At 36.5% G+C, this 19,624-nt stretch overlaps 1 protein-coding gene across 4 annotated transcripts in view; it reads left to right on the top strand.

The window, feature by feature from the left end:
• MAP3K7 (mitogen-activated protein kinase kinase kinase 7) overlaps positions 1–19,624 on the top strand; it is a 66,601-nt gene that overhangs the window by 20,736 nt on the left and 26,241 nt on the right. For 3 of the 4 annotated variants that reach the window (XR_014267506.1, XR_014267507.1, XM_082475257.1), the window contains exons 6-12: positions 3,558–3,682; positions 5,988–6,116; positions 7,863–7,993; positions 9,566–9,647; positions 12,358–12,488; positions 13,143–13,272; positions 15,862–15,942. Coding sequence is in view for 2 of the 4 variants with exons in the window: in XM_082475257.1 (XP_082331383.1) it covers positions 3,558–3,682; positions 5,988–6,116; positions 7,863–7,993; positions 9,566–9,647; positions 12,358–12,488; positions 13,143–13,272; positions 15,862–15,942 (809 nt within the window). In the remaining 2 variants the exon portion in view is untranslated. The remainder of the gene's footprint in view (positions 1–3,557; positions 3,683–5,987; positions 6,117–7,862; positions 7,994–9,565; positions 9,648–12,357; positions 12,489–13,142; positions 13,273–15,861; positions 15,943–19,624) is intronic. The other variant, XM_082475258.1, reaches the window with a different exon arrangement.

Consider the following 19,624-nt stretch of genomic DNA (forward strand, 5'->3'; position numbering starts at 1 on the left):
TATCAACATGGCCAAAAGAACTAAATAAAACATTTAGAAATAATTAAAATTTTTAAATGGCAGATATGAAATAGGTGACAAGAAATTCAGTGAGCTGTAAGATATATCTGCAGTTACCCAGAATGCAACACAGACAAATAAATGAAAAAAATGATAGGTTAAGGAACATGGGGAGAAGGAAAGGGAGGACTAACAGCATAGAATTAGAATTCCAATAAAAGAAAATTGGATGGGGAGAGACTAATTCAAGAGGGGTTAGCCAGGAATTTTCCAAATAAAAGATATGAATTCTAAGCAGGATAAATGAAAAGAAATCTCCCCTATGACACACCATAATGAGGCTACAGAACAGCAAAAACAGAGGGGAGATTTTTCAATCAGCAAAGAGATTACCTGCAAAGGACTGACAGGTAGACTGAAGTATACCTTTCAACACCAGCAATGGAAGCTAGAGGACTGGAATCGTAACTTCACAGAGCTGAGAAAAAATAGCTCTCAGAATTGTGTACCTGCCCTAAATTACATTTAAGATATTGTGAAACAAAACCTGAGTGAATTCATCGTAAGTAGACCTTCATTAAAGGTGTTTGGGGAAGAAAGAAAATGATTACCTAAGGCGAGCATAAGATTCAAGAAGGAATAGTGAAATAAAATCAGTAAACATACATTAAAATAAACGTTGGTTATATAAAACAGTAGTACCTCTTTTGCATTTAAGAGAAGATGGTTGGAAGGGATTCAAAATAAAGAATTGTTTCTACTGGTTTGCAGAATAACCCACATGCCTATAAGCCTTTTAGGTAATGATGTAGAGAGTGATTTATATTTTTAAATGTATAATTAATTTTTAATAATAATATAATTAAAATTATCTTTTATGTTCATGGTTCTTTTTACACTTTCAGATATCTTTATATATTTCAGTTCTTATAGGAGTACCAAGTTGCATTGGGATATGAAAAACCTAAGACTATGAGTACCAGTTCCCTAAGAGAATCTAATAGCTGAGTATAGTAGTTGTTTTAACACTAGCTGCTATAGTCAACATGAGGCTTATCACAGCAGAAATTTATTTCTGACTCAGGTGAAATCCAAAACATATTCCTGTTCGACAGATGACCTTCCATATGGTCATTCAAGGGCCTAGTTAGGCTCCCTCCATCTTGTACTTCTGCCATCCTCCAGGACTTTGGGGACCTCTGCATTCAGCCAGCAGGTAAAGAGAAGGAAGCTGATGTATGAGAGGTTTGTGGAGCCAGACCCATGGAGTGACCCATGTCCCTTCTACCCACGTAGCAGTGGCCACAGCTCAATCTTAGCCACACCTACCTGCAAGAGAGGTTGGGAAATGTCTTCTGTGCTCCAGAGGAAGAAGGGATGGATTTGGTGAGCAGCTGGTCAGTCCCAGCCACATCTGCCTGTGGTCTCTACTACTCTTACCACACAAGTAGAACCACTTCCTGCCCTTTGCCAGTTAAACATCTTCCAGTCACCACCTGGCTCACGGTCCAGGATCTCAGGATGCTGTGTAGTCCTCTCCAACAGGTCTGGATGTAGCTCCTCACAGTCTGGAAACAAATGAATTAAAAAGAAAAGTTATCTGTCACCCCCCCACCTAACCCCTCCCAACACACGTACACACACACAAAATGGTAGAAGAGAGGTCCATCAGTAAAAGGCTCCATTGGGAAAAGGAAACAACAGAAACATACAGAAGCTACTGGTCTGTAGCAATGAAGTCCTGCATTTTCTGGTCCCTCTGCCCTGGAGTTGTGAGAGGTTTGTCTTTTGATCAGACTCTGATCCTGCCCTAGGAGAGGAATTCCTTTTTCCATTGCTTATGACTCCTAGCTTCACCCTTTTGTAGGCTTCTCCTTGTCCATTCTCTGTAGCAGTGTCAGGAGTAGGTGTTGGGCCATATACTCTCCTCAGAAGCTGTCCAGCTTTCATAGCCTGCTTCCTCCTTCTGCACGTCTGGGGTCCTGAGGGCATTGCACGACAGTCAGAAGCTTCTTTATTCCAGGCCTGTGTTTCCGTTGGCAGTATAATTTCCTCAGACGTGGGCTCTTGATGCCCCCGGTGCCAGTCAGTTCCATGTGCCTGTGACTAATACTACCACAGTTCTTTCTTAGACAAAATCTTGAGCCTGGTTTATTTGATTCCTGGCCTCAGTGCCTTTTCTCAACTAAATGGAGGCACCTTGAGGCCATGAAGCTGAGATGGGAAGTACTTTTCTCTTAATTTGTTCTTTGCTGCAATGCTGTCTTAATGGGCCTTTGTGAATCGTATTTCCTGCTGTTTGGAGTCGAGGAAGTCAGCTTTTCCAGTCCTTTAAAGCCACAGATCATCACGGGAGACAGATTTTACCAAACGTTTTGCCACGTCATTACATGGATCTTCTCTCTTCCCAGCTTCCACTTTCAGTGTTCTTGCTGCCTACTGCTAAACCAATACCAAATATGTTAGGTTTTTGTTATAGCAACACCCATTTCAATACCATTTCTCACACTGGTTACACTGACGCTGTTATATAAGCCCTGAAGTCTCATGGCTTAAAGTACAGAGTTTTTGGTTTCTGCTCGTGAAGTCCAAAGTGAATGTTCCTGATTCACATGGTGGATCAGGATCCCAGGTTCCTTCTGTCTTGTAGTTCAGAATCCTGTGCCTTCAGTGACATACGGGGAAAGGAAAAGGAGTTTATATATGTGAGAGTTCATATGGGCCGGGCTTGGAGGTGAAGTACATCACATTCTATTGACTAGAATTGTCATATAGCCATACGTAATTGCTCAGAAGGCTAAGAAATGTACCCAGAGAAGAAAGGAAATAGGGTCAGCGAACAGCTAACCAGTCTTGCTGTGTTAGGCTAAAGACTCATTTCTGCTCACTGCAAGGTTAATAAGAGCAAAGCAGGTTTGCAAACTTCAGAACCATCATCCACAGTAAGAAATACTTCACAATCTATCGTGTGTACATGTTAATGTATATAGAACTGAAACTGAACTTTCCTGAAACAATGTTTAATCTTAGTAGTTGTGATGCACTTTGGTATTTTCTAGTTTATTTTTTAAATGCTGTCATAGTCTACTGAATTGGTTTTGTGATGTAGGTTTCCAGATCTGTGATCTAGAATTTTATGACTAGGTTTCTGCCTGTAGCTTGAAAAACACTGGTTAAGGTTAAGTATAGGGGGCGAACAATTTATGAAAGTATTGATACCCATCCACTCCCATTTCAGGACACCATAATGTTCACTGGCTAGATGTTTTTTAAACCCCATGTTTTATTTTGGCCCAGAGAGAAGCATAGTCACGAAAAATTACAGAGATAGAAATGGAGACATCAAAATTTGGGTCTAGCAGTCTCCCTAAGAGAACTAGGTTAAGGTCAATTTTGCTGATATTCCTCTGTATTATTAAGCTGTTATAGGTGAGTGGGTAACATTTCACGGAAGTTGAATGGTGACATTTTGCTTAACCTTTTCTGTTTCCACAAATGTCTCTTCTTTTATTGTAGAATCAAATATTGGTCTTATAACCTTTTATTTTTTAAAACAGCTTGCTGCTGGTTGCAGGGGGGACAGTTTTAAAAATCTGTGATTTTGGTACAGCCTGTGACATTCAGACACACATGACCAATAATAAGGGGAGTGCTGCTTGGATGGCACCTGAAGTTTTTGAAGGTAAAATGGCAAAAGCGTGATGTGACTGATAATCTGCCTTATTACTCCATGTAAATCCAGTGTGTTTATGGCTTTGCCCTGTTTCCATGGTTTTATTTCTGCATAGTGTATAATTATAAGATACATACTAAAGTCTAAGGAGGTATTAAATAAATATAGCCTTAGATCTTGAATCTCACAGCAAGATTCACGTTGTCTAGCACCCTCTATGAAGTTCAAGCATATGTACGGTTGATCCTCATTCTCAGGTTCCATAACTGCAAAATTGCCTGCTTGTATCCTAAAATCAGTACTCATAATTCTTTCATAGTCATTCACAGGCGTGCACAAAGCAGGGAAAAATTTAGAGTCACCCAACACACACCTTCCCAGCTGAGGTCAAACAAGGCAATGCTCTGCCCTGTTGTATCAGTTCTCCTATTTTATCACTTCTGTGATGTATTTAGTGCCTCATTTTTTTCCTTTTTTTCTGCTTTGTGTTGATGATTTCACCGTTTAAAATGGCCTCTATGAGTAATACTGAAGTGCTTTCTAGTGTTCCTAAGTATCAGAAGGCTGTGATGTGTCTTTCAGAGAAAATACATGTGCTAGCTAATCTTCATTCAGGCATGAATTACAGTGCTGGTGGCCATGAGTTCAATATTAATGAATCAACAATTTATATTAAATGAGGTGTTTTAAACAGAAACACACATAAAACAAGGTTATGTATTGATCAGGCGACAAAAATGTCAACTGATCAGTATAGGAGCCCAACCCTGTAATTCCCCTAGGAGCAGATGATTCAGTGTTCACTAATTCAAGGTTCACAGCAACTTTGTAGAACAATACTGGGAATAATGAGGATCGACTGTGCTTTGTGTTGGTTTCCTAGCGATTAAGAATTAGCAGTTTAAAGTTTAAATGAGCATGCCTTAGAAAGAATGCAAGGACCACAAGTAAAGATACTAAGAACCTTAAGTAAAGGGTAAGCTTATGCTTACTTTGTGTTACATCTCTGTGTCTTACTGAAGTTCTAAAAGAGTAATCCATAAATTGCATATGAGGTTTCTATATAAAAACATCAAAAACATCAACTTATCTTTTAAATGAGAAAAGTTGAACTGAAGATGTGTGATTCATACGTTAGGAAGTATGAAAGCGCATAAAATTCAGAAACATTTAGTAATCAGATTCTGATTTTGACTTCTTTATTTTTGATGAATTTAAAATTTTTTGTTCTTTGTCTTTAGCCACCAAGAGAAAAAAAATTTGCTATGCAGCTGGTCACTTGAGTGGAGCTATTTTGCCACAAAATTCAGTTAAAAAGTTAGTGGACAAGCAAGTGTTAAATTATATAAAATAATGCCGCCTGTTTTCAAGTTTGTATACAGAATGCATATAATTGGCATTGTTTTAAAATTATTTGTTTATTTCATGTGCCTTTCTTTGAGTTAAAATAACACTGTAGTATGGAGAGCCGAAAGATTTGTTTATACAAAAGAACCCAGAAATAAAAGTTGCTGTTAATTGTTTAGAGCAACAAAGCTCAGACTGTTAGGCTATGTAGATTTCTTCATTTCTGAAAGATGTCAGCACCTGTAGCCCAAATCAGATTGTAAAGTCATTGTAACTCTTACAGTGCACTGCCTAGTGCCTTTGTAAAGTACATGCATAGCTATTGCTGTAATAATTGGTCACTCTTATAGTGGGTTGTTCGTGGGTTTGGGGGGTTTGTTTGTTTGGCTATTTAATTGTGCTGATTCACCAGCCAACTTAGTAATCATATAAATTTTGCTGCATAATCTGTTTACTGTAAATTTGTATTCATAGTTTTTCCTGCTTACAACTTATTTTTAAGTTTGCAAATTAATAATTTTATCTCACCAGATATTTTGAAAAGAAAATCTTAACACTAGATTAGAAATTTTTTCTGCTTTGATAGTAGTATTATCCATCAAGAGAATGGGAGAAGAACATTGAAGATTAAGAAATTATAGACAGGAGTGTACAAATGTTTTATACTTTGTCCCAGAGAAAATATAAGTCTAAATAAATAAAAGATAAGGTCTGTGTTTCTTGATGAGAAGGTAAAAAATGACCAGCTTCTAAAGTGGATTTTTTAGTGCATTATTAATACTTAACTCATTTTAAAAATGTATTTATTGCAAAGACTTGAGGTCTTTAGAAAGAGTAATTTCTCAGCTCTACATGTGGCATTCTCTTGTTTTTGTACATGATGCTCATTCTTAAAATTTATGAAAGCAGTTGCTTCTGTTAGTCATGTGGGAAAAAGTCTTGAAATTTTACTACCTTTTTTTTCTAGGTAGCAATTACAGTGAAAAATGTGATGTTTTCAGCTGGGGTATTATCCTCTGGGAAGTGATAACACGTCGGAAACCCTTTGATGAAATTGGTGGCCCAGCTTTCCGTATCATGTGGGCTGTTCATAATGGTTTGTGAAAATTTTTTCTTCAATATATTTTATATATTTTATTCCTATTTGGAAATTGTTACTCCCCTAAAGAAGACCATTTATCCCTAATATTAAAATATACAATTTATTACCAGTCTCCAGCCCTCCCCCCTACTCTAAAAACGGGCAAGGGCTGGGAGCAGTCCTGGCTTTGCACAAAGCTGAGAAGGTCTGCTGGCTGTGCTCATTAGGGAAAGGCCATCAGTAGACAGCCAGAGCCAACTACCTCGGTTGGCTCTCTGGAGGCGACAGAGAAGCACTGGACTGGACTCTGTTGGAAAAAATAAAACTTAAAGATTAAATTAAGAAAACGCAGGTTCATATCTTTGAAAGTTCGCAACTTGAAGGTTCGTATGTAGGGGACTTACTGTAATAAGGGTTGTTACTTAAGCTATTCATAAAGGCAAAACACAAAGTGCTTCACATAGTCTTTCTTTTTATCTTCTCATTCATTCTTATGAGGCGAGTACTATTATTGCCTCACTTTACAATTTTACACATTAGGAAACTGATACCTAGAGCAGTTAAGTAACTTGCCCAAGGTCACAAGATTAGTAAGTGGTGTTGCTGGGATTTAAATCCGGATCTTTCTGGCTCAAATGCCCATATTTTTAAGTTATATTGATTTATGGACACAATGTCTTTCATCCCTCCTATTCCTTTTATACCTGTAGTTACAATGTTTCTGACCACTCATGGTATTAGAATGCATCCTCATTAATCAAGTTACTTCCCAGTTGCTTTGGGAAAATAAACTTTTCGTGAAGGGAAATCGCTTAACCTTCTTCTAACTTTTAACATCACTCTCTGTTGTTTAATTTCTATCACTTGATTATAATTATTCTGATTAATGGCATTTTTAACACACTGTTCCACATGTGATAGAAATAAATATCTGCCTCACTATTTTGATCATTCTTAGACATGTCAAGCAGTCATCTGAGTAATCTCAAGTGTGTTTACCAGTTTCCTATACTACCTTTCATTGTACTACCTTTCTTGTCATTGTAGAGAATGCTAGAGCATTGACCAGGACAGTTTGTTTTCTTTTCTGTCAATTGTCAGTAAATAATTGAATGTCCATGAAGTAAGGAATAAAAGAACTAACTTATTAATTGATAAATTTACAAAGATTTCATTATACTTGAGTCCTTCATTAAGTTAGGGACCTTACTAATGATATTACAGTCTTGTTAATTACACAAAAATTGGCAGTTTTCAGCTTGTGAAATGATTGATTCACAGCAACCCTAAGACCTGTCTCCCACAAAAGAGCCATTTGGAGGTCAGTGAGTATAACACCATAGTTGATGACTTTTGACATATGGAAGATGATTTTTCAAACACATTTGAAGTTGTTACGATAAATCTGAAAATATAGTTCAAATAAGATTACCTCAAGCCACCATTTTATTCTTAATAAAATACACATTAAGCCATTATTATTTGTTAAAAGAGTGTTTATAGCAAATGAAATATTATTAACTCTCAGTCATAATGTATATAAAAATTTTAATTTGGCTTCTCAAAAGGTGTAGCTTCTACTTTATGAAAATATAATGTTAATCCAAAGGACAAAAAAAAGGTACTTTTAGTCCTAAAAAAATCTTAAATTACAAGATCTGTAAAATAAATAACACTTCAGAAATACATATTTTAAAAAAACTTACATCATTCTTTGAGTAAATACATTCTTTTCTCCCCTCCTCTAATGTTCAATTGTAGGTACTCGACCACCACTGATCAAAAATTTACCTAAGCCCATTGAGAGCCTGATGACTCGTTGTTGGTCTAAAGATCCTTCTCAGCGCCCTTCAATGGAGGAAATTGTGAAAATAATGACTCACTTGATGCGGGTATAATCCTTCTTTTGAGGGGCTTTGGGTTTAAGGGAATTTTATATATACTGACTTATAAGGGGGTTTTAAAGTAAAGGGACAGTATCGTTCTTTTTTTGCTTTATACTTATCTGTATTTTCCACGTTAGAATGGGTGTTCGTTACTCATATAATCAGAGGAGGAAACGTTATTTTGAAGAAAAAAAAAAAACTAGTTCTTTATAATTGAAAGATGGCAAGACTAGGTTTCTGGATGTGCTTTTTCCTTCTGCTTAACTTAGTGGACAGATGTGTTTGTTTCTGGGCCTGTTGCCTTATCTGTAATGTGAGAGAAGTTGAATTAGGTGATCTCTAAAGCCTTTACAGGACTTAGCTATTTTATGACTCTAATACTTGCTAAGTTTTAAATTTTCTTTAGTAGAGATCTTTATCAAGCAGTCATTTATGTAGTGCAATAGAGAGGTTGCGTTCCCAGACACATTTATCTAAGTGATTTTTACCTTTTGGTTTTTCATTGCATATTTTCAGCGTTTCATTTGCCATTAAAAAATTAAACTTTCTTCTAGGCTCTGTAGAATTTTGGAATTTAGAAGGATCGTTTTAAATGATTATTAGAATTTCCTAATCTATAAATCAAACACTTTTAGTATTTGAATAATTTTAGGCCTCTGGTTTTTGGTGCACTAACAAATCTATCAAGTGGTACCTTGACTTTAAAAAGTTTATGTACTTATGAAAGTGCCTAATTTCAGAACAATTTGCTAAGTAGAAGAATCTTTCAATCTCTTTAAATATCGATTAATTTTCTAAATGGCCAAAAATTTAGTTTTTTCATTCTATTGAAAATAACTTAGGCAAACCAGCTTGAACTAATTGATTAAAGCTTAACTGCATATTTGGATACTAGCTATATATAGAATCCTAGGACCTGAAGATACGTTCATAAGAAGACAGCTCAGATACCTTAAAACTTCGGGTTACATAAATTGTTCACGTTTTAACTGTGCTTTTATGTGCTTTGTGTAATTTGAGAAGAAAACCTTCCTTTTTTTCCCTAAATTCTAATTTTCATCCGACAGATATATCCAGTATTTTATCTCCAGTTCATAGAGGGACATTCATAATCTGTCCTTGATATTTAAAATATTGGTTCTAACAAATTATGGCATACCGTTTCAGTTGTCAGACTAAGTCATTTCAACAATTTGGAGGTTTACATCACTGCTGTGAGAACATAAATATGTTTCATATAATTAGGAGGAATGATACTACTGTATTTCATATGTTCCTCTGGAGGAATATTGGCAGTTTTCTTAAGACTATCTAGACTGTGTAAATAGATATGTAGGTAGATACACGGCATTGATAATAGTTGAAATTCAGAAGAGTAGCACATTGTTGTCTTTGTAAAATCAAAACCTTAGGTATTTACAAATTCAATGTATCCCTTAGTGAAAATAAAGCAGCAATTTTTGCTACATTCAAATCTCGAAAAGGAAGTAATTCAAATGTACCTTTCAAGTTAGTTTTCGCAAGATTTAATTTGTATTAAAGAAAGTTTAAATTGTTGTTTACTTTTTATATATATAGTACTTTCCAGGAGCAGATGAGCCATTACAATACCCATGTCAGTATTCAGATGAAGGACAGAGCAACTCTGCCACCAGTACAGGTAAACGGATAGAGTAGAACAGTAATAACCTAAATTTTTGTGTCTCTATTCCCATGAAATTATAATCAAGAAGCAATGAATGATGTCCTCACTTGCATTTTAATTGCAGATTGACTGCAATTTGAATTTCCAGGTGCACCATTGTTCATGCAGGTACCCAGATTAAAGAGTTGCTGAAGACCTGTTTCCAAGTCTTGAAATTCTTACACAGTTATATATAAGAAGATTGGATATTATATTGCTGTGAATGTCATTCTTTATTTGAAAAATAGTTCTTAGATACTGCTAGATCAAATAGTATCAGAAATTATTGTAAATATATATATATTGTAAATATATATATCATATATATAAATATATATATGTCATATGTATATATACACACACATACACCCATACATACATACATACTTATATATATAAAACAGCGTATTTCCTTTATCGTGAACACCCTACTTTTTGGTCTTTGTAGAACAATCTACAGCGACTCTTATTTAAAAATCTGTGTTTTAGTTCAGGAGTTCCTCAGCTCCATAGTTTGTGGTCATCAAAAAAGATAGTAGAGGGACTTCCCTGGTGGTCCAGTGGTTAAGAATCCACCTTCTAATGCAAGGGATGTGGGTTTGTTCCCTGGTCGGGGAACTAAGATCCCACATGCCGTGGGGCAACTAAGCCTGCGCGCTCCAGAGCCCAAGCGCCACACCTAGAGAGCCCACGTGCCGCAGGTACTGAGCCTGTATGCCACAACTAGAGATAAGCCCGAGCGCAGCAACAAAAGATCCCACATGCCACAACTAAGACCTGACACAGCCAAATAAATAAATAAATGTTTTTTAAAAAATGCTCCCCCAGCCCACTCTCCCCGCTGCCTGTATCTGTCCCTCTACTCTGCACTCTCTTCTGTTCCTGTGGCTGAACTATCTGTGCTCCTAGCCAAAGGCAAGCCTGTCTCCTTTGTGCAGCAGATCCCATCTGCTCTTCCTAGCAATTCTTCCCTGTCTCTTGCATCATCAGTTTTAGCCTTTCTACTGGGATCATTCCCAGAGCATATATACAGTAGTCCCCTCTTGTCCACGGTTTCACTTTCTGTGATTTCAGTTACCCCTGGTCAACTGTGGTCCAGAAATATTAAATGGAAAATTCCAGAACTAAATAATTCATAAGTTTTAAGTTGCAGACATCTTGAGTAGCATGATGAAATCTCACTCCATCCCTCCTGGGACGTGAATCATCCCTTTGTTCAGTGTATCCTGCCCTCTTGGTTGTCAGATCAACTGTCGAGGTATCACAATGCTTGTGTTCAAGGGACCCTTATTTTATTTAATAATGGCCCCAAAGCACAAGAGTAAAGATGCTGGCAATTCTGATATGCCAAAGAGAAGCCATAAAGTGCCTCCTCTAAATGAAAAGGTGAAAATTCTCAACTTTAATAAGGAAAGAAAAAAAAAAATCATATGCTGAGGTTGCCAAGATCTGCAGTAAGAACTTCTATCTGTGAAATTGTGACAAAGGAAAAAGAAATTTGTGCTGGTTTTGCTGTTATACCTCAAACTGCAAAAGTTACAGCCACGGTGCAGGATAAGTGCTTCGTTAGATGGAAAAGGTATTAAATTTGTACAATAAGGTAGTACAATTTGAGAGACCACATTCGTGTAACTTTTATTATGGTATATTATAATTGTTCTATTTTATTGTTAGCTACTGTTGTTAATCTCTTACTGTGCCTAATTTATAAATTAAACTTTATCATAGATATATATGTATAAGAGAAAACACAGTATATGAGGGTTCGGTACTATCCAGGGTTGCAGGCATCAACTGGGGATCTTGGAATGTATCCCCCCAGGATAAGGGGGGACTGCTGTAGTCTGTATTTGTATTTCTCTAGCTTCTCTCTTTCCATTCTCTCTTGTGCCCACTCCATTCAGTCTTTTATTATACTACTACTCCAGAATTGCTCTTGTCAAGGTCACCAGTTATTTTCACATTACTAAAATCTAAATGAATGATTTTTCAGTTCTCATCTTTTTTGATTCTCAGCAACCGTTGACACAGTTCATTACTCTCTACTTCTTTCAGCACTTTGAGTTGATCTCTAGGATACCATACCAGCCTGGGTTTCATCTTACATCTCTGGTCACTTGTTCTCATGGTTTCCTATGCTGTTTATTCCTCATCTTCCCAACCTATAAACGTGAGAGTGCTCAGGGCTCAGTTATTTGGCTCTTCGCTTATCTATCTAAATTCATTTCCTTGGTAATCTCATCCAGTGTCATGGCTTTGTATACCATGTATTTGCCAAAGTTTTGCTCCTTCCCAGACCTGAACTCCACACTCATATATCCAACTACTTGCTTGATATCTACTAGGAACTCAAAATTACCATTTCCTAACTGTGCTCACTTCAAAGTCATTCCTCCCGTGGTCTTCCTCATCTTGATTAATAGCCACTCCATTCTACTAGCTCAGGCTAAAAACCTTAAAGTCATCCTTGACTATTTGAAGACTAGGCGTTTTGGTTCCCTTTTTGTGCTATCCTTAAATTTCATTTAAAATGGGTTTGTTTGGGTATCTTCATTAGGTTGAAAAGTCTTCAATTTTATTTCTATTTATGTCTTGCTAGTTTAGAAAAGAATTTAAGTTGCATCTTATTGAATGAAGCATCTATATTATTCCCAACCTGTAGTCATAAATGTTTCTGCTTTCCTAGGCTCATTCATGGACATCACTTCTACAAATACCAGTAATAAAAGCGACACTAATATGGAGCAAGTTCCTGCCACAAATGATACTATTAAACGCTTAGAATCAAAATTGTTGAAAAACCAGGCAAAACAACAGGTTTGTTTTGTTACTAAAAGTAAAATCTTTCGATAACCTAACCAGTAGTCATGAGCATTATACTAACAAGTTAATTGTTTGTCATCTTCCACTATACAAGTCCTGAATCTTGTTCCTGAAACAGACAGGCAAGCTTAAGAGTAGAGATGTGTAATGATTTTCTTCTAGAATTCACTACCAGTCAAATCATTTCCCCTTCTGATGATTGCTGCCTTTGCCACTTGTGCAACTCCCGCCTTACAGTGATCCCTAACTTGAACGGTTGATGGTTACAAATGTAAAATGCATATTCCTTTCCCAGTTACAGGAATTGTTTTAGATCTCTCATTTCATATTATCCAGATTTATTATATTTTTGCTATTATTGGTTTTAAAACATTTTAAGGAGTGATTTTATTCATCTTGTCCGATGCATTTAGGTTAACCAATATTTGGGGCATTTAACTCCCAGCTCTAGTGACCAGCCTATCCTAAAGGCCAGTATCTGCAGCTTGTTCTCCCTCAGCCTTACAGCTCCCTCTCCCTGAAAACTTTCTATTTCTTTCAGAACAGAACCCCTAAGAATCCCAGTTGGTATATTCCTCCTTCTAGGCTGTCCAGGATTTTTAAATATAAAGAGCTTTAGTAATTCAAATTGACCTGTATTTTTAACAGAGCGAATCTGGACGTTTGAGCTTGGGAGCTTCTCGTGGGAGCAGTGTGGAGAGCTTGCCCCCAACCTCTGAAGGCAAGAGGATGAGTGCTGACATGTCTGAAATAGAAGCCAGAATTGCTGCAACCACAGGTAAAATGAAAATAAAAGTCTAAAGAGGAGTGAAAATGGTAGTTTCAATTGCTTCAGTAGTGGGAATGTCAGTGGTTTATTTGTGCGCGTCCTAAATTTTTTTTAAAGTAGGAAGTTAGTTTACAATATACTTCCTATGCGTCTAGCAAAAAGTGTCTCAAATTCCAAATAAGGAAAGCATGATTTGTAAAATTATTTGGATTATAAAATATACCTTCCTAATTACAGATTTTATCAAATGTAATTCAGCTCAAGCACAAGCTGAAAATCTAAGTGAGAAATTGAAATTTTGCCAAAACCAGGATGTTTTGGAGGATTGAGTGATGCTACTAGAATTTTGTGCTGAACTCAAGTAATAGCAAATGTTTTGCTTTGAAATTAGCAGGAAAATGTACTCCAGGTCCAAATATAATTTGGCCTTACTATCTGCTGCTGCTCCTACTTTCAGTGGCAAAAAGTAGCTAAGTTTATGATTGATTCTTTTAATTGTAAAATAAAAGATCACGGTAATTTTATTTGATCTTGAAAAAGCTAGCATTTATATTCCATTTTGTCAGAAAGACTGGTCAGCACAAAAATAATTACATGTTTTGTTACCTGAGTAAATTTCTAACCTTTTCTAACCAGGTTCATTTAGTAATGCTGGGTTAAATTGTTTTCTTTCTGATTCCCCCAGGGGTGGAGAGGAACTGATTACAAATACATTTCTATTGTGGAAAATGTGGAAATATAAACAAATAAAAATACCAGTCTTCCGTAATTGTCCCACTCAGAGATAAACACATCATTTTTGTGTATTTACCTCTAGTCTTTTAACTACATATGTGTATACAAGTATATTTCCAAGTGTATTAGCCTATTTTTTTTTTAACTTAGCTAACCAGGTTTTTGGGTTTTGTTTGGTTGGTTTTTTGTTTTTGTTCTCTTTTTTTTAGGTCTTTATGGTTTTTTTCTAAATAGAATATTTTCATTTTGTGTGAAGCTCTTTTCAGAAAGAAGTTGTCCAGAGGACCATCCTAACTATACTTGTCTTCAACTAATCACTTATTTTATCAGTTAGCATTAGAATCAGTTAGATATTACATAATATCCAAAATAACAGTGTCTAACATATAAGCTTTATTTTTCACACACAAACAAATCTGGAGGTAGGCTCCATGGTCATTAGGTAACTGGGTTTCTTCTGTCTCTCTGTGTCGTAATCCCTATTGTGTGGCTTTCATCCTGAAGGTTACTTTGTACTCCATAATGGCTATTACAGTTCCAATCATCACATCCGCAGTCCTGGCATCAGGAAGCAAGAATTAGGGGAAGGGCACATGCCCAGGCTTTTTTAAGGAGCTTTCCCGAAGTCCCTCCTAACAACTCCCACATAGATGTCATTGGCCATAGTGATAGGGTCAGATGGGAAGGAAGAGCCCTGTGGCTCCATGGGAAGGAAGGATCTGCAATCTTTTATCTAGGAGCATTGCTGTCCTGAGTAAAGTTGGGGTTCTGTTGAGCTGGTGACCAGGAGTCTCTGCCACACAGATGGGTCTTTAGAAACGATCAAGTTGAATGGAGGTCACCAGCCACTGTCGAGCTTTCCTGGCCTCCATGAGTCAAGCGTTTCTGTGTGGAGTCGGGGTGTCGCAGCGTAGTGTCCAATGAACAGTGTACACAGGAACACATGCTTACACTTTGGCAGCCTTTTTCATTTCAGGAATATCATTCAAGTTAGACCTGCCAAATAGTGGTTGCTACCCTAAAACAGGAAATGCTCTGTAATGTAATAACAGTAATTTTATATCTTCTCGTGTCAATTTTTTAGTCAGGTACTGGTTTATAAGTATTCTTTACAGAAGTGGTATTTCACTAGATTAAAGATAACCACACACATTTGAATTACCCTATCCTTTCTCTGCCTAAATGTAAAACAGATGGTTGAACATCCGTTGGTGAACTGTCTTACTTTGAAAGGTTCATATTTTCCAGCCTTTCAGTACTTTTCAAGTTTTGCAGGAATATACCCTAAACTTGGGAAACTACAATAAATATTCAGTTTACCGGAAGTATGTTCAAATATTTATAATTATAAAAGCATAAACATTTCATACTTTGATTCAGTAATTATCATTTAATCACTGAATTTTACTTTATAGCACACTTCAAGAAACACCTAATTGGACATACATTCCTGTGTTTGTTCATTTAAAACAAATATGGCAGCTTATTTCTTTTTAACTCCTCTTTTCCTTCCCAGTTTCATCCTAGACCCCCCATTGCACTTCAGTGGTTTTACTTAGGTAGATTATTTCTATGAACATGTTTGAAATCTAGCTTTCTCATTACCCTGCAGCTTTGTTTGTCTCGGCCCTATTTTTTTTTCCTGCTAATTAAAGCCAGTATGTGAAACATCTTGTATTGGTAGTTGTTTGCTCCTTAATCACGCCTTTTCTAAGCATGGATGAAAAGTTAGATAGTTCTGCATGCCATTCTGCATGAAGTGTTATTAACATAACTATTTGAAAAGTATTCTGTTTTTGTTCATCGTTTTCTATTACTATTTGTAGTTGTTTGCATGTATACTGTATATATGTGTTTTTGCAGCCTTTTCCAAGCCTAAACGGGGCCACCGTAAAACTGCTTCATTTGGCAACATTCTGGATGTCCCTGAGATCGTCATATCAGGTATCATAGACCACCTGAGTCGGTCTAATAGCTGTGGAACTGGAATAATGATCCCTGGTACTTAAAAAATGCTTCTTGCTCCAATTTGATAGAACGTGAAAATAGATACCTTGCATGCAGTCATTAGGGAGACAGATTAAAAACTGTATACGTTTATCTACACTGAAGTGGGCTTGGCAGGAAACCTCACATCTCCAAAACTGAGGATAAAATAGAAGGCAAAGTGAACGTTTTCACGGAAGGGAGAATACCAGTCCAGAATTCCACCAAGTTCCTCTCATCTTTTAAGTGAGCGGAAGAGCTGAACCCAGACCTTTTTTGCACCCAGCAGAAAGAGGAAACAATCCTTTAAAAATATTTGTTGTCCTTCACTCCTTTCCTTCCTTCGTTACTACTTTGGGGCTCCCTCTAGGCGTTCTATCCCAGCCTCTTTCTGTTGGGAGCAAGTGAAATATGAAGTTGAGAAAAGAGTTGCTAAATACCGTTTTGCCTTAGCCTAGAAAACAGAAATGAAGTAAAACTAAATGAGATTTGCTGTTCTGTTTGGTATCCTGCCAAAGAATTATGGTCAGTTCTGATTCCTGTGTATTATCAGGAGAATCTTCTTGCAAATTACGTGTTTTTATACCTAACTCACACGTGGTATCTCCGTGTCTCATATTGGCAAATTGCTTTTATTTCTTATGGTGATCATTTCACAGATGCATCTAAATCACCATTTTCAATAGAAACTTAAATGGCATATGTGACCTTCAGTATTGGTTAATATATGTTATCAAAATCATCATTTATTTACCCTTCTGCTTTAGGTTTTCCTCCACCTCTTCCCCTGAAATTTTGACAGGGAAATACAGTTTTCCCCGCACAGTCATGGGCGTAGTTAGGTGAATGCTCCAGCACACTGTCCTTTGCCTGTGATTGTGCTTTTAGCATAGTATTGGATTATATATGAATGCCTAGTAGTTCTTTTCTCCTCCAGTAAACTGAAACCTGAGGATAGAGGCCATGCCTTTGTGATTTATTATTGATGGCACCAGCAGTATCTGGCTCAGTGCCTCACACATTGTGTCTAATAAATATGTGCCTATTACATAAATGAACAAACTATTACTGAGCTCCAGCAGCTAGGAACTATGATACATGTAAAATTTGTATATAACAGATATGTGTAAAATATAAGTTATACAATTCTTAGGGGCCATTTTGTCTATACAAAACCATTTTATTTATAGAGTAATTAACTTTTATTCTAGTTATCAAAGTGGTTTATTTTACAACATTTTCACTGTTGCCGTTCAGAGAATACCGTTAACCCATTCTTCACATAGTAATTTTATTTATTGAGTCATGAGCTGCTTTCAAAATTAGCAAAGTACTTAGGATCATTTTACCTCTACACTGAAAGGTCCCAAGCGTAAGGGAATAATATTCTGACTGAAGAAGTGGCAACATTTAAACATACATACTGCTGAGCTGTGATTATCTTAAACGTTTGAGGGAATCAGGAAAATTTAGGCACATGGCACAATAATAGTAATCTGGGTCTTATGGGTAAGCATTAAGAACAGATACACCCACACATAGTGGGTGAAATAGCCAATGGTGTACAAGATAAGGAGGGAGAGAGAAGAGGAGAAAGAATGATAGTCTCAGTGGTTCTCCTCCAGGGTGAATTTGCCCCCTAGGGGACATTTGGCAACATCTGGAAACATTTTTGATTGTCAAAACTAATAGGTGCTACTGGCATATGGTGGACAGAAGCCAAGGATGCCGCTACACGTTCTGCAATGTCCCGGGCAGCTTCCCACAGCCAAGAATTATCCAGCCGGAAGTGTCAGCAGTGCCGAGGTTGAGAAACCCTGGTTAGATGTGCTGTGTGGCCTATAAAGTAGTTTAAAGCACATCATCTTAATTAACCTTCGTAAGTCTTATAACTAGGTTATCAGATAAAATTATAGCCATTTTACAGATGAAAATCTTAGATCTGATGATGTTGAATGGTTTTCCCAGAGTCACACAGCCAGGATCCCATCCTAGATCTTCTGATGCCAAATTACATCCGTGTTCTCTTGTTTTGTTTGAGTCAGAGAAGTTAGAATAATTCTGCCTTGCACTTCATTAGGGTTCGTATTAAATTTAAGTGAGCTCTTCAGCCAGGAGACGCTTTTTTATGACATTGGATACTTACGGAGTCAGGAAAGCTTAATTCTGCTCTTAATTGCCAGAGTAACAATGCTGTTCAAATGGAAATATTATTCGGTAATACATTTTATTAAATATTCTTGTTGGGTTTTTTCCCAGATATTCAAACATTAACCTAATCAGTTTCACTTCCTTTAATAAAAGGATGCAAGCACTGGAATTGAAACAATTGGACATAAAAGCTAAACATTAATTTGTTCTTAGGTTATACTTTTAAGTTAAACATAAAGATAAAACCCGTGCTTTGGGAATATCTCAAATGTCTTACATGGCCATTTTAATTGTAAAGGAGGACGAAATTTAATTCCCCCAATTTTTTAATACCTTCTAGAATTTTTTTCCTCGAGGTTGGTTTCCCTACAAGCTCTGTGGTTATATTACCAGATACTTCTTGATATATCCAAACTGGCATTAATTAGCATTGGATCCCATTTGTAAGCATTTTTTTAAATATAGCTGTACTTTTTATCTTATCTGTTATGGATAAGTAGTTGCAATAATATTTTCCTTTGGCCAAGTGCAGTATGCTGTCTAATGTACCTCTTGGAATAAACGGCCTCTTTTTAATAGGAGTGCTCATTTAAGCATCACATAAATTTTTATGTGTATTTATTGGCAGTGTACAAATGTATCTTTTCTGAAGTGTTTGTTGTTTCTTGCATTTTTTAAAACCTTACCAAGTTTTAAACGTTTTTAAATACACACTACTACTCTAAAGATTTTTTTTAATACATCTTTATAATGACTAAAATGCCTAACCTAGTCATAGGTCAGCAAATTTAAATCTTGTGTTTTGCCTGCTTTTCAACACTATTATATACTCTGTCACCAACAAATGAGGAAGAACAAGCAACTTACAGCTAACACCAATATTCATCAATTTAACAGTCTCTCAGGTTGTGCAAAAATGAACCTTTAATACCTCAGGGCTTCCTATGGATCAGACTACACAATTTTTTGTACCCCTTCTACCTTGGCCCTGGCTCTAAAGAGGTATTGGCAAACTTTGGTATGGACAAACCTTCCTTCCACTTTCCCCTGCCCACAGAGAGTGGCTATAGATCGATCTGGCTCCTTTTTACCAAGCAAGACACATAATTATGAGCAAATTACCAATAGAGTATGACATTTTGCTAACTCTTCATTTGTGAAGAAGGTCCTGCCCACTAACGGTGTGCTACCTAAGCAAAGTTAATGTAAATGTAGAAGTCTCTTGCCCAGAATTTAAACCATTTGATCTAGTTTTCTAATCCATTTGTTTATTGAACATTATAAGACTTCCAGGAAAGGAAATAGGCTTTCTTAAATGTTTTCCATTAAAACTTGGAGTTTTAAAAGCATAATCCTTTCTCCTTTTCAACCAGTACATTTTAATTTGTATTACTTTTATTTGAAGAAAAAAGAATGGGTGGCATACTATTGGATTGCTTTAAATGTTTCTATTTTTTTTTCCCTTTAAGACTTTAATAAGAACATGGAT

Source organism: Balaenoptera physalus, assembly GCF_965194825.1.
Source record: "Balaenoptera physalus genome assembly, chromosome: 9".
Classification (NCBI taxonomy): Eukaryota; Metazoa; Chordata; class Mammalia; order Artiodactyla; family Balaenopteridae; genus Balaenoptera; species Balaenoptera physalus.